This window comes from Chelonia mydas, chromosome 2 (assembly GCF_015237465.2).
Source record: "Chelonia mydas isolate rCheMyd1 chromosome 2, rCheMyd1.pri.v2, whole genome shotgun sequence".
NCBI classification, from domain to species: Eukaryota; Metazoa; Chordata; order Testudines; family Cheloniidae; genus Chelonia; species Chelonia mydas.
The window spans coordinates 62,214,386-62,229,957 of record NC_057850.1 but is presented as its reverse complement, the minus strand read 5'-3'; the positions used below and the strand labels follow the sequence as shown (position 1 = coordinate 62,229,957).

At 44.8% G+C, this 15,572-nt stretch overlaps 1 protein-coding gene across 3 annotated transcripts in view; it reads right to left on the bottom strand.

Annotated features, from left to right (window-relative positions):
* GGH (gamma-glutamyl hydrolase) overlaps window positions 1-12,896 on the bottom strand; it is a 29,860-nt gene extending 16,964 nt beyond the window's left edge. The window contains exons 1-4 of one of the 3 annotated variants that reach the window (XM_027832917.3): window positions 12,778-12,896; window positions 6,598-7,667; window positions 4,321-4,435; window positions 583-633 (exon numbers count right to left, since the gene is read on the bottom strand). In XM_027832917.3, the coding sequence (XP_027688718.2) occupies window positions 583-633; window positions 4,321-4,435; window positions 6,598-6,913 (482 nt within the window). In that variant the 5' untranslated portion in view covers window positions 6,914-7,667; window positions 12,778-12,896. Of the gene's footprint in view, window positions 1-582; window positions 634-4,320; window positions 4,436-6,597; window positions 7,668-12,777 lie in introns of those variants that run through there. The other 2 variants (XM_043539577.1, XM_037892539.2) reach the window with 2 other exon arrangements.
* Between the last annotated feature and the right edge of the window lie 2,676 nt (window positions 12,897-15,572).

Genomic DNA, 15,572 nt, shown 5'->3' with positions numbered 1-15,572 from the left:
ACGTGTTTCTCTTAGCGATTGGCTGAAGAAGAAGTAGGATTGAGTGGACTTGTAGGCTCTAAAGTTTTACATTGTTTTGAGTGCAGTTATGGAACAAAGAAAATCTACATTTGTAAGTGGCACTCTCATGATAAAGAGATTGCACTACAGCACTTGTCCGAGATTAACTGAAAAATACTATTTCTTTTATCATTTTTACAGTGCAAATATTTGTAATAAAAATATAAAGTGAGCACTGTACATTTTGTATTCTGTGTTGTCATTGAAATCAATATATCTGAAAATGGAGAAAAACATCCAAAATAAATAACAAATTTCAATTGGTATTCTGTTGTTTAACAGTGCAATTAAAACTGTGATTAATCACAATTAATTTTTTTGATCACAATTAATGCACACACCTGCAAGAAAGAAGATTACACTTACTTCATTTTTCTAAGTAGGGAATGCATCTGAGTCTGGAATCACTAAAGACAAAACCAAGCACTTAACAGTAAAACAACAGTGGCTTTGATAATATCTGTTTTAGAGAGACTTTGTGTTAATGGACATTTCAACAGGAAACTGATGCTCAAAGCTTACCCATTAATAGACTGGAAAATCTTATCATACTCTTCTTCTGAACGATTTAGTCTGAAATCCCAACAAAGATAGTTATAGGTATGTCTAAAACTTTATCACATTTTACTATTAAAATACCAGAGATACTTAATACAAGCCATCTGCAATGGGCATGGAAAGTTTATAAAAACATGTATGAAAACTAAGGAAGGGAGTAATTCTAGGTCACTAAAGGCCAAAATCTGCCCCCCCCCCCACTGTTATAAATGGTACCTTACTCTTCCAGTAGTCTATGAAGAGCGTACAACTACAAAACGTGGAATAACTGGCTAGGTGGCAGCAGTGTAAAAAGGAGCTGAGGGTTACAGTGGACCAGAAATTGAATATGAGTCAACAATGTGATGCAGCTACAAAAAACTAATATTCTGACGTGTATTAATAGGAGTGTCATCTGTAAGTCACAGGAGGTAATTGTCCTGCCTACTCAATGCTGGTGAGACCTCAGCTGGAGTACTGGGTCCAGTTCTGTGTGCCACACTTTAGGAGACATATGAACAAATTGGTAAGAGTCCAAAGGAGAGCAACAAAAATGATAGAAGGTTTAGAAAACCTGACCTATGAGGTTAGAAAAACTGTGTATGTCTACTACTGAGAAAAGAAGACTGAGTGTGGGGACCTAATAACAGTTTTCAAATATGCTAACGGCTGTTATAGAGGACGATGATCAATTGTTCTCCATGGCCACTGCAGGTAGAACAAGAAAGGACTGGCCTTAATCTACAGCAAGCAAGATTTAGGTTAGATATTAGGGAAAACTTTCTAACTATAAGGATAGTTAAGTGCTGAAATAGGCTTCCAACGGAGGTTGTGAAATCCCCATAATTGCAGGTTTTTAAGAACAGGTTGAATACACACCTGTCAGGGACGGTCTAGGTTTACCTAGTCGTGCCTCCGTGGGGTTGGGGGGGGGACTATATGACCTCTTGAGGACTCTTCCAGCCTTAAATTTCATAAATGGAAACTTACTCTTCAGGGAGTCAGACTGGGTGAGCTCAGGCCTCCTAGAGCAGGGGTGGGGAATGTCCAGCCTTTATCTGGCCCACAGCAAGTCCCCATGCCACGGGCCAGAAGCCTGAGCCTCGGCAGCCCCCCGCAGGGCTGGAGCCGTAAGTGCCAGCTTGCCCCCTTGCGGGGGGAGGGCTGACAGACCATTAAATGTCTGGTCGCCTCCGTGCAGCTCCCAGAAGCAACTGACATGTCCCTGTGGCCCCTAGGAGCATGGGCGATTGGGGAAACTTTGCGCGCTGCCCCTGCTCCCAGCACCAGTTCTGCAGGTCCCATTGGCTGGGAACCGAGGCTAATGGGAGCTATGAGGGTGGGGCCTGCAGACGCAGGCAGCGCGCACAGCCCCCTGGCCCCTCCGCCTAGGGGCCGGACATGGTGGCTGCTTCTGAGAGCAGCACGGAGCCTACCTTAGTCCCACTGCACGGCCAACCAGGAGCCGCCTAAGGTAAGCGCTGCCCAGCGGAGTCCGCAACCCAAACCCTCTGCCCCAGGTCGGAACCCCCTCCTGCACCCTAACTCCCTCCCAGAGCTTTCCCTCCCACCCCAACCCCTTGCCCCAGCCCTGAGCCCACTGCCACACTCCAAACCCCTTGGCCCTGGCCCAGAGCCCTCTCCTGCACCTCAAACCCCTCATCCCCAGCCCCACCCCAGAGCCTGCACCCCTGCTCCAGCCCAGAGCCTGCTCCCACACTCTGAAGCCCTCATTTCTGGCCCCACCCTGGAGCCTCCACCCTCCCTCCCCCGCAAGGCTGTATGGCCCCTGACTGTTTTTTTTCTGTGGGTCAGTGGCCCCTGATAGAAAAAAGAAAAGGAGTACTTGTGGCACCTTAGAGACTAACCAGTTTATTTGAGCATGAGCTTTCGTGAGCTACAGCTCACTTCATCGGATGCATAGCATATCGTGGAAACTGCAGAAGACATTATATACACACAGAGACCATGAAACAAAACTTCCTCCCACCTCACTCCCCCGCTGGCAACAGCTTATCTAAAGTGATCCTCAAGTAGAGCCATTTCCAGCACAAATCCAGGTTTTCTCACCCGTTCCCCCCCCCCCCCCCCCACACACATACAAATTCACTCTCCTGCTGGCAACAGCCCATCCCCCTTTGAAACCCCTTTGAAAGGGGGATGGGCTGTTGCCAGCAGGAGAGTGAATTTGTATGTGTGTGGGGGGGGGGGGGGGAAGGGTGAGAAAACCTGGATTTGTGCTGGAAATGGCTCTACTTGAGGATCACTTTAGATAAGCTGTTGCCAGCGGGGGAGTGAGGTGGGAGGAAGTTTTGTTTCATGGTTTCTGTGTGTATATAATGTCTTCTGCAGTTTCCACGATATGCTATGCATCCGATGAAGTGAGCTGTAGCTCACGAAAGCTCATGCTCAAATAAACTGGTTAGTCTCTAAGGTGCCACAAGTACTCCTTTTCTTTTTACGAATACAGACTAACACGGCTGTTACTCTGAAACCTGATAGAAAAAAGGTTCCCCACCCCTGCCCTAGAGCCATGCATGGATGTGACAGACTGCATGCAGATCTCACCCCTTTCACATAGAAGTGGGGACTCCACCAACTTCTTTATCCTATCTCCACACCTGTCAGCCTCAAAGAATTTAGAAAAGACAATACAGTCTGCATGGCCCCTCACATCAATCTGTGGGGCTTTGGGAACAACCCCTGCTGGTGTGTCTCCTTTGGAGCATGGTGTCAGAGCTGCTGCAGAGGTATAGGGCAGCATTGTGAGTATATGATTAACAGTGATTTATAAACATGAGATCTTATTCCATTCTCACACTGATTTTATGGTTCACTGACTTCAGAGTAGTTACTCCTGATTTATACCTGTGTCAGCAAGGTCAGAATTGCCCCACTTGTTAAACACACACTCTATCACCTGCCACACTCAGTCCTAGCTTTCTCAATTTGCCCCATCCACCTTTTTAGCTAAGAGCCAGTCTCTGTGAACAAGGAGCGTGTTTTGCCACAGGTTCTCAGATCAAAGTCCCGGGGAGATTCAGAAAGCTGGGGAAGACCAATGGGATCATCAAAACATTGGCTATGAAGAATGATTTCATGCAGTTTTGACACTTGGTTGTGTTCTTGTTTTGTAGCAGTATCCAACTACTACTTTAATTCCTACTAATATCGTATTTGCGGTTATAGTTTTACATTTTACTGTTGGCCACAAAGTGCTCTTTCTGGCAGCCTATTGCCTGCATAAGCCAGAATGTTACTCTGATCCAGAACCTGGAATATTTGCAAAACATAGAGCTCTTTGTGGTAGTAGTTAGTGAGCCAGAGTATGAGAGGAATCAGATCTGAACACTTCAAGCACTAGTGGCAGTCTCCCTCCATACCCTGAGTCCTAGCTTTATTTACGTACACGTGGCAATGTATGGCCCTGAAGGCAATAGCATGTATTTGGAAACTTCACAGATCACAGCTAGCAGCTGGTACATATATTAAGTCTGAAGATGAAGAAACACTTTTAATACACTGCATTGGCAGGCACCAGCTTGCCGTGAGTCTAGCCTCCATTCCTAGAGATCTTGCAAAGTGCTGTGCACTTTCTTTAGTCTGTGAGGAATTAAAATTATAAAGTGAGTCAGCACTTACGCATTAAGCACCTTTCAAGATTAGGCATTTCTGCAGTACAAAAGGCCCAGAATTACCACCTGTAACTATATGAGAGCCTACCTTATTGGCACAACTCGTGCACCAGCAGATTCTAGGAACTTCACATATGAAGCAGCAATGTAGGAACTTCCAAATCTACTGAAACTTGTAAAGTCACACTCCTGTGCCAATATCCCTACAGTGTCCAGAAAACAGAGAGGATTGCTGCTATACAAATGACAGTAGTTATAGTCCAGAAGAAGGCAAATTAAATCAAAACTCTCATTCCTTTCACTAACTGATTTGATTCATATACTACATTGAGTAGTATTATACTTAATGATTTACCATGAAGTATGAGAAAATTGGAATAATAAGCTTGCTTAGTAATGGGGTATCAAATGAAACCATTTTAACAGTTTGACTTTAAATTCCCTGCCTTATTTGATTAGTTCCACAACTTCTTATAAACATATTTTCTATATTTAATTTGTTTAGAGCATAACTAAAATATCTTTATTTATCAAAGCACTTTAAAGACAAGGTCCCAGCTCCAAAGAGTTTAAAATCAAATCCCTGACCCTGCAGCCTAATCTCTATAGTTGGACCACTGGCCCCACACAGTGAATCGAGAGGATTCCATAAGAGTTCAGTCTCATCAACACAGATTGGACTGCAATATTGGGACCATAGTTATATGTATCAGAGTTGAGATGACAGGCAACACAGATTATTTACTTTACGTCTAATGTTGCAGGCTTTTTTTGTGGTGGCAGGCAGTGTTTTAGAATTTTCCATTTTCACCTTTTTATGGATTTATATTTTCAAAAACATCGGAAATACTAAAAACCATATCTTAAACATTAGCCATACAAAAACCTACAATAAGGTCCATTTGTAATTCTAAAACTAATACCATTTTAGGCCCTAATCCTTCAAACACTTACTCTTGCACTTAACTTTAAGCATGTGAGTAGTCCCATTAAAATCACAATGTATGTGCTTCAAGTTAAGCACGTGTAGGTCTGCAGGATTGGGGCCTTAGACAATACCTTTTTATGAGGATTTACACAAAGATACTTGGACATTTTCTAAATGTCCATTATGCAGCACATAGCCAGACCAGAACACTACATTAGAACGTTTTCTAGACTGTTGTGCAACTGTGCCACATGACTCACTGTATCACAGCTTCTGGAAACAGAGAAAATGAAAAAAAACTAGTTTGCTGACTAATTGCTTACTATTTTTACTTTACATATGGAAAGCAAAGACCTGGTAACAAACAAACCAGCTCTGGAAAAGGAAACTTTTTTTTTTTTTTTTTAACAAAATCAACACTTGTTCTGACTTCAAAAGGGAGCAGAGGGGCTTTTCTGAAAAAGTTGAGAGGGTGCGTGCGGGGAGGGGACTCCTGAGTGTCTGTGTGCCTCGGTCCCCCATCTGTAAGATGGAGATAACTGTACTTCCTTAGCTCTCAGGTGTTCTGAAGATGAATACTCTAACAGGGCTAGTCTACACTAGAAGCGCTACATCAGTGCAGCTGCACATCTGATGAAGATGCTCTGTGCCGACGGGAGAGCTCTCTCTCCTCAGCATAATTACTCCACCTCCATGTGAGGCAGAAGGTGGTCAGGCGAGCCTCTCCTGCTGACATACCGCTTGTGTGGACAGCGCTGAGGTCGCTGTAACTTACATCGCTCAGGGGCGTGGCTTTGTCACATCCCTGAGTGACGTAAGTTATACTGACTTAAGCGATAGTGCAGACCTACCCTAAAACAGTTTCTCAATGGCAGGTCCGGCACTGGTCCCTGAGATCTCCCTGATAGTTTAGGAAGGCAGCAAGCCAGGCCCTGGTATCAAAAAGGTTGAGAAACACTGCTCTAAAAGATTAGGACGCGCTCAGATCCTACCGCAGTGGGAGTATATGGGCGCACTGGATAGATACAGTCAAATAGTCTTTCGCCTGATGAGTCAGTGCAGGCTACGTTGTTATTGCTGAGGCTGACACCATCCTAACAGGTGAGACGGGTAGGCAATGAGAAGATGGCTCCTTGTTGACACAATGAAACTTTGTACTCAGGATGTCAACACCGCCCTCCCCAGAGGTGTCAGACCTGGGGGGGGGGGGGGAAGGAGGGGAGTTTTGGAGGAAGGAGAAGGTATTTTTGCCTTATTTTAATGCTTTCCCCCAATTGACCCTCTCGTGTTAACATCTGCCCTAACCACCCTCTGCTCCCTCCTCTCTCCAAGGGGGTGTGGGGCTCTCCCCCCCTGCGAACACGGGGCACACCTCTCGCACGCAGGGGCTGTCACGGTGCCCGCCGCGCCCTGGCCCCCTGCCCCTGCGCTTCTTACCAATGATGGGTCTCTCGTTGCTGCCCCCCCGGCGGCTCCCCGACACCACGGAGGCCAGAGCACTGGCGCAGAGGAGGAGAAGGAGCAGCAGGAGGAGACGGGCGCCCGGCGGGCAGCGTGGCCCGGGATAGCGCAGCATTGCTCCCGCGCCGCCGCCCGGCTCCGCACTGGCTCTGCGGCGCAGCAGTGCCCCGGGCGCGCCGCCCTTCCTGCGGGGCGGGCACCGCCTTCCCCGGGCTGCGGGCTGCACCCTGGGAAACGTAGTTCCGCTGCGGGGCTCCGCCAGAGAAAGGGGCTCAGCGGGAAGGGGCCACATGGCCTCCCCCACGTGCCCGAAATCACGGGGCCAGGCAGTCAGAGCCCCGGGGCAAGCGGCGCAGCCCCAGCGGATGGTGGGATGAGCTGGAGGCAGGGGAGGAGCAGGTGTAAACACGAGAGCAGAGAGCCTGAGCTGTACCAATGCCTAAACTACCCCACCCCCGTTCCTGCTGGCTGGCTCGCTCCTCCCAGGTGTGCTGCGACCGACGGACTGTCCTGGCGCAGGGGCATCGCCGGCTCGCTCTGCTACTCTGGGAGGAAACGCGGGCAATACTCATTTTGTCAAAGGCTCCCTCACTTTCTGCATACACAACTCTTTGGACCACATTTGTCCTGTATTGTTTCTCTGGCCCCTTTCTTCGTGTAGAGTTGTAGATCTGTGTGGAAGTGGTTTGCACTATCAGGAATTCTGTCCGGGAATACAGCACTCAGGCGTCTCTGTGCTTTCTCAACTGGTGAGCTCTTTAAACTTAGCTCCAGTTCAAGAACTAAAAATAGCAGGCTCTTATTTAAAGGATTGTGGTTTCTCTGTGTCTCTTTCCTCCCCTCAAAGCGGGTGCATTCAGATAAACTCCATGAAGTGGCTGAAAACTGGCCCAAACGCGAACATATTGCTCTTCGGTCGTAGCTGAACGTGCGGTTGTTGTCTTTGTTGTCAACCGACCCTGAATGCAGCCTAAGAACACAGTTGTGAAAGCTGACATGATGTTCGCTGGCCTCCACTTTCACCTTGCCAGGTCCTCTCTGAAAAACTGATTAAAAGTGCACCACACTGAGTGATAATACATAATATACTAGCTGCTACTGCTGCATGCAGTGCCAGTGCCTCCAGTAAAGCTCTGGGCTACATTTGTTTACTTTTTTTTTTCCCTTCCTTTTGTGTTTTTAAAAAAAGATTTTGCCAATACAGATCTAAAACAACACGCTCACACAGAGAAAGAGAAAAAATAAATAAACGCACAGTCTAAGGCAATTGGACTGATCCTGTGCCCTTTGAAGTAAATGTCAAAAATCGCCTGTGGTAATAGGGATCAGTAATGAAACCACACTGAAGGGCTGATACAATGCCCAGCAAAGTCAGCAATGCCCATGTGAATTCAATAGGTACTGTTGTGAGATGTTCAGCTGAGTGTGTGTGTGTTTTCCCTGTGTGCTGTCCCAGCTCTGAGTAGACAGCTGGCATGGCAGACCTCAAGCAAACTGCTCAATGACCACAAAATCTGTTAAGGTGCGAAGGTGCTTGATCCAGTTTATTGTCAACAAAGCACAGTCCTAGCTCCCCGGATCAATGTCTACAGTTACATTAGCACATGTGTGCCTGTGACAATGGAAGTAGCTCAGTGAATGGCGGGAGTTTCCATTTCCCCCTGGGCTGGCCAAAGACACTCCCTCTGAGATACCTCTTTATGCACAGGTACAAAGAAGTTACGTATTACTCCTGACATATCTAGGTGCCACCCTCTGATGTATTTGGGTGCCACCCATTACCTTGTACATGTTGGTTCTATCAAAACATCTCTATCCATCATGCTGTCATCCTGATCTTATCTTTAGGGTGGGTCAGCATGTTCCTGTTATTTGTGGGGAAAGTGCTGGTATCAAGGTGTTCTAGTACCACCTTTCTGTAATGTGGTTGCATATATATTCATATGCCTAGCACCACAGTAATGCCTCACTTAACATTGTCCTGGTTAACTTTGTTTCATCTATTAGGGAACAAGCTCGTTTAAAGTTGTGCAATGCTCCCTTATAACGTCGTTTGTCAGCTGCCTGCTTTGTCCGCTGCTTGCAGGATTCTCTGGAAGAGCAGCCCCTCTTTGGGGTGATTAGAACCAGGGGGGCTGGCAGCCCCCCCTCCCATCAGCTCCCCAAATTCCCTGTAAGGTATGTGGCTCAGCAGCTGCCCAGCAGCAGTTCAGGTGGCCCTTCCCCTACGGCTGTGCTGCTTCTGCCCTGCCCTCTGCCTTGGAGCTGCCCCCAGGAGTTTCCTGCTTGCTGTGGGGGAGAGGGATGCTGATATCAGGATGTCCCCCTGCTCCTGCTCCCTCCCACTCCATATCCCCTCTCCACAAAGTGGAGGAGGGGGACAGGGCTCAGGGACAGAAAGGAAGGAGCTTGCTGGAAGCTGTTGCTTCCTGTCTGAACTGGTTGATCTGCTTAAAAGGGTGATGTACTTGAATAGGCAATGCACGTCTCTGTCTCTCACTCATGCACGCACACCCCAGCACTTTGGAAAGTCAGCCCCTGTGCAGCCGTGCATGTGCTGTCAGGAGGAGCGAGTGGTGTGCGCCAGCTGGATAGGGTGGGCTCATCATCATGTTCAGTTTTTGCAGGGAAGTGTTTGCAGCTACTGCCCTGCATCTATTGTGTTTGCTCCCTCCTGCCTCAGTCCATGCTGCCTTGTAGAGTATGAGGCTACATTAACAACAGCGTATTAATCCTTGAGGGCTCGGCCGAGTGCTAGTTCATCATTTAGCAGCAAGGCATTCCCTGGGAAATATTTCACCCTTTTACTCCACCATCTCAACCAAGATTCACAATCATTCATTGCTGTCTACAATATTAAACTGTTTGTTTAAAATTGTTTAAAACTTATACTGTATGTGTATATAATGACTTTTATCTGGAAAAAAAAATTTCCCTGGCACCTAACTCCTCCTATTTACATAAATTCTTATGGGGAAATTTGTTTAATTAACATTGAAATTAACATCGTTTCGCATGAAGTTGTATTTTTCAGGAACATAACTACAACGGTAAGTGAGGAGCTACTGTACTTAGGAATGTGTGTTTCTGCAGTATTAGCCCTGTTCTTGCCAGATTCTGTGAGCAGAGCCTGCCTCTTGCTTTATATAACTTTGCTTTATATCAGCCCAGGCCTCAGGCCTGATACAAGGCCCCTGATACATGGGCTTATGTTTCAGGCCCTCTTCCTACTACAGGTATAATGGCCTCTATTCAGCAGTCTACGCCTATTGACTTTAAATGGGACTTATGAATATGTTAAAATGCTTTGCTGAATTGGGCCTGTGTCAAGACCAGAAACATAGTTCATGAAACTCTCAAATGTTCCTCTCTCCACATCTCAGCCAAAAATTCTATATGTCACTTTCCAGTACCCCTGCGTATAATATCCAGAGGACCACCGTGAATTAAACTCGTCTTTTTCCTGTTTTACTCTGCTGCTAGGAGATTAAGGGTTCACTAATGGCAAGTAGTTAAAATAAAATGAAATAATTCTTCACACTAGTCCAAATCTTTATCCTATTGAAGCCTATGGCACAATTCTCATTGACTTTAATGGGATCAGGATTTGGCCTGCAGCCATACGTAATCAGTTCACAAAGTCAAATACTGTAGCTGGAATTCCGAAGGGAGTAGATAATTGTGTGCCTTATAACAGCATTTGTCGCTTGTTAATGCTATTACACCAGCCCAAGGTCCATGATATGGAAGGAAGAAGCAGAAGGAAGGGTTGTACCAGAGACAGATGGAAAAAGGGAGAAGAGAGAAATAAATATAAATACACTCAAGTACCTATGGAGCCAAAAAAGCATGGCCATCGTCACCCCAGCTGCTCAGTATGTTGTATCTCCTTTCCCCACCTTTCATCTGTCATTTTAAATCTCTTTAGGTTGTAAGATTTTGGGGACAGGGATTGCCTCCCCTCTGTGTCTGTACAGCACATTTTGGGTGCTACTGTAATGTAAGGGATTGATTGTGGAGTCACTCCAAGCTTTAAGTAAAAAACAGCACTTACCTAAGGTGCCCCAGGAGCAAATCAGAGACTGAACTGAGTCTCAGGGAGTCATGATTCAATCCTTGATTCCCACTTTGCTCCAGGGAGAGATGTAATCTGTGGAAGCACTTTACCTGACATGTATTATGTCCCCCTTCATGCCAGCTCAGCAGCGCTGGCTGAGAGATTGGGGACGAGGTATAGTCTTTCTCCCAACCTGCATGGAAGGGGGAGTAGCAGTGGCTCATGATGCAAGTAACCTACATAGGCATGTAGTTGTGTCTTATGCATCCTTACTCAGGTGCATATGGAGAGCCACAATCTTCCCCAAATAAATAAATGAATAGGAAATTATAATATTTGCTACAGTAAAACAGAGGTAACCAAGCCGCATGCTTCAGAGTGTCAGCTGATCTCCCCAGACGATGAGAACGAATTTCCCAGGGTCGGTAATGCACGATTACCATGGGGCAGCATTACAGTAAAGTGTATTTTGTTTTGTGTTTTACTTTTTTCAGCAGCTTCGTTTATAGGTCACCGGTGGAAGTGGGTTGCCGGACATGAGGGCCTCTTGGTTCCATCCAATACTTTATCATTGACAAATGCTATGTTCCTATTTAACATTGGAATTTTATTCATGTCCTGATTCATAAAGGTTTAAAGAAATCAGTAATTGGGACTTAAAATTCATTCTTTCTCTACCTTTTAGACATTGCACGTAGTATATGGTCAAATGACTGAAACTACTGTGTGTTTGGTCAAATCAACCAAAATAAGAGCCAGGAAATTAGCCAAATGCCTAAAGTCACTCACTGCATTAAGTAACTAAGGGGGGGAAATCATTTTGTGGTTGGACACTCACATTTAAACTTGCATTCTCTCGAGAGGTATTAGCTTCTCTTATGGCAGTTATGTATTTCTTGTTATTACTATATGCTCTTTGTATTACAGCAGTTGACCTAACATACTTCTTACTGTACTAATATACTGAGAGCTATTAGTAAATATTAATCATTATGATTCTTTTCTATATTGACCTCTCATGATTTCTTGGCCAAAAAAAATCCCAGAATCTTTTTTTGTGTTAGCCAAAAATATTGTTAAACCCCAATATTAAAGAGTGTTTTCTTTTGGACTAATGAATGTTTGTAATCATAATAGGCTGGTGCTCAATTATTAATGATGTTTTTACTCTGAACTTTAGCTGACCCTAGTGAGTTATCAATAAGCTGAATTTTAGCTGGACCTTAGTTGTTATAAAATAATGGATTGTGTGTTCTTCTACTCTGACTCTCAACCCTTAGGAAAATGTGTCCAGGTGGCCAGAAAGGAACCGTTTGTAATTAATGAATGCAGGTGTTTTCTGTGATTAATAAGATAATAATCTATCGAGAGATGCTTTTAGTTTATCAGAAATGACTGTCACAGATGCTTGCTGTCATAAATTCACTGTAACTGATAAAATATTAGTAATTAACAAAATGGACAGGAAACATTTGGTATAGCAGATGTGTCTATAATCGATATAACAGCAAATCATGTATTGATTAATGTCTAAGAATTAAGAGTTTATTGTGATTACAGATGGTCCCAGTAGTAATAAAATAGCTACAGATGTCATTGGCTTATTTGATTAGGTAAATTTAGATTTTTCAAAATAAGATCAAAGCATGAGAGAGAACGATTTTAAAGGATTTTCCATGTCCTACATCAGTATGTAAGATGTAATTCTGTGAGCTAGTTAGAACAGTGCAGTGCAGTGAAACCTCTCCCCAGACTGGTTTGGTATGTATACATTTCCTTTCTGTACTGTGCTGTGTTAATCTTTGACTAATAACCTCTGATTAAATAATTCCAGTTGAGCCAATTATCTGACATCTTGCATTGTTGTTATTGTTATTAAATTCAAAACACACAACAGAGCTTACCATCTAAATAGATAAGATAGACAAAAGGTGGGAGAAGCAAGGGAGCTACAGAAAGGGGAAGTAATGGTGCCCAAAGTCATGAAGCAGGTCAGTGGAACAGCCAGAAATAAACCTCGGGTCTCCTGACTCCAAGTCCAATCAATGATGCTGCCTCCCCAGTTAAATTCAGCACATTCTCTCTCCTGCCATACCCACCTTGATCTTGGCAATGTGAGCTCAGCTGCAGACATCACACATTTCTTCAGTTCCCAGGCTCCTCTGAAGTCAGCCCGCTGACCAAGGGCCCCATCATTAGCTAGGGACTGCCCGAGTGCAGTAGTAAGCTCAGTGCAAAGAAGCACGACAAATTGGAGAGAAGCTGGCCTGGAGACTGTTATTGTGACTGTGCCTATGCTGTCTATGACTCAAAAGCTGAATCATGGCCTAAGGCTTAGATACAGTGGTGACATTATAATGACATTGGCTAAAAATAAAAATAAAAAGATTTGTCCCTTAATCAGAAATTTCTAAAACAGACCCAGATTTTATTGCCAATATTTTTAATGAGCATATTTCCATTCTGGATAGCATCAAGTAAAATGCTTCGCACATACATAATACAGCAGGGCTCAGTGAGTCTGTGAGAACAGCAGATGGCTTATATACATCTGAGGAGTTTTTAAATATTAAACAAATAAATGAAGGTTGGAGAGGAGTGTCACACATACATCTTGTTGGGTGGTTAATCAGGCAGAAGAGACATCCCAAATTTTAATTGCCTACATTTATTTTAAAATTGCCTAAATGAAGCACTTTTGTTTTTTTCTTGTCTACTTTCGAAGCCTCTGTATCTAGATGATAGTTTATCAAAAAGTTCACCCATAAGTACACAATGAAGAAACTATCAAAAACACTGGTGGTAGTTAAACTATGAGATGGTATTTATTTTTAATTTCTTTTCATATAATTAATCATCCATCTGTCTGGATCATAATCCTCAATGTACCTTATATTACAGCCATGCGTAAAAAATATGCCTTGAATTCATGGCAAGCTAAGCGTATAAGCTGTCATACAACAGTAAAGGTGTAGCTAGTAATGTTTGCTAGTGATTTGAAGTGTGCAATGCAGTCCATGTAAGCTTAATTGAAAAATGCAGAATTACCCCTTCAGTTACTGCCCACTGGGCACCTGTCCATATTGCTGAGTTCCTCTGTGCTGAACAAAGCCGTCAACTCCCATTTTAAAGTAGTTTCTCCCAAATAGCTATTTCTCAGTGTAAGCCCCAGGCCGGAAGGAACTGAGCAGGCACTCTTCAACCTGATGATGAGTAATCCCAGCAAGGCTCAGCCTAGTGCCAGGCACAGCACGACTAAGTAGGCTGATATTTGTGACTTCAGAATGTATGCTCCAGACTTGTCAACAAAGAAGCCTCTCGGCTGAATATTCAGTTCTAATGAAGTGCATGAAAGACTTGTCCTTGCTCCTGCCATGCTTTTATGGACAGCCGTGGTGGCAACGTCCAAACAGAAAAACACAGTTGAGAGGTCACGCTACAGAAATCTGATAGTTCGACTTCTTTACAGGTTGGTGGGGGTTGAAGATAGTGAAATGAAAATGGGGGTTGACATCTGTGAAGGAGGGGAGTGCTGAAGTTTCAAACCTTGACAAACCCTCAAGCAGTGGGAGAATAATACATTATTCTTGGCTGCAAAGTGTAATTTTAAATTAAAACCACAGCTTGACATACCCTCCCCTATTGCTACACAGGTATAAACTTCAGCTTCTATTTAAATAAACAGGAGACGATTATATCATTGCCTATTTAAGCATCATCATAATTCCTTCATACTTGACATAGAAAACTATATTGTATGCAGTATTGTTGTAGCTGTGTTGGTCCCAGATATTAGAGAAACAAGGTGGCAGGGTGGTGCTGAGGGGCTTATGGGTGCTATATCCACCCCAAAATTTACCTTAGCACCCCCATATCCACACTTTCCAACGCAAAGGTGAAAAGGGCTGAAGCCAAGCTGGGGCTGGAGCCATGCCCAGTCCCCAGCGCAGGGCCAACCCTCCCCCCCACAGCAGGGGGCCAGCAGCTGAGCCCCACTGTGGCGTGCAGTGTGTCCCTGGTAGAAGTGCAGGGATGGGATGAATAAACCACATGGGAAAGAGAAGGTGCAAGCACCCAGGATCAGTGAGTTGGGGGGTGGGGGAAGTTGGGAGTCTCTCTGTGCATGGCAGGCAGATTAGGGAAGGGGGGTTGAGGAGGGGAGTTGGGCGGCAGGTTTGGGGGATTATGGGAGGGGAGCTGGGTGGGGGCAATCTGGGGGTTAGGGGACGGGGGGTTGGGAGGGTTAAGGAGGCAAGCTGGGGGGGGATTCCCAGGCTCCAGCCCCAGCTGAAGCAGCAGGTCAGGGGTGCACAGCCGCAGCTCCAGCCGCAGCCATGGGGGCAGTGCACAGCCCCGGCTCCGGCTGCAGCTGTGAGGGGGATGCACAGCCCGGGCTCTGGCCGAAGCCATGGACCGGGGGGGCACAGCTCCAGCTCTGCCCCTGCCACTGACAGCTGAAGCTGAAGTCACAGAGTTCGGGTAAAGTCACGGAATCTGTGACTTCCGTGACCTCTGTAACTAAATTGTATCCTTATAAATAAGCCACAAAAGGCTTGAAAGTTTTGAATATGTTTATGTATACATGTATAAGATAGGAATATCTTAATATATGCATGTATATAACCTAGCCCCCCTACAATAATTTTATTTGACAAAACCAAAGTTAATATTTTTTTTGTAAACTCAAAATAAATTCAAAACTTCAAACAGTTGTCTGAAAGAGTTTTAATGCTAATATTTCATCTATTTGACATTTTATCTATGTACTTTCTCCAAGTCTCAGATGTCATTTATTACATCTTTCTTGGAAGCTATTTTTTGGTTATAAACTGGTTGGATATTTTTAGTGTATTAAATGAAAAATAAAATGGCGAACTGAGAAAACTTTTTTTTT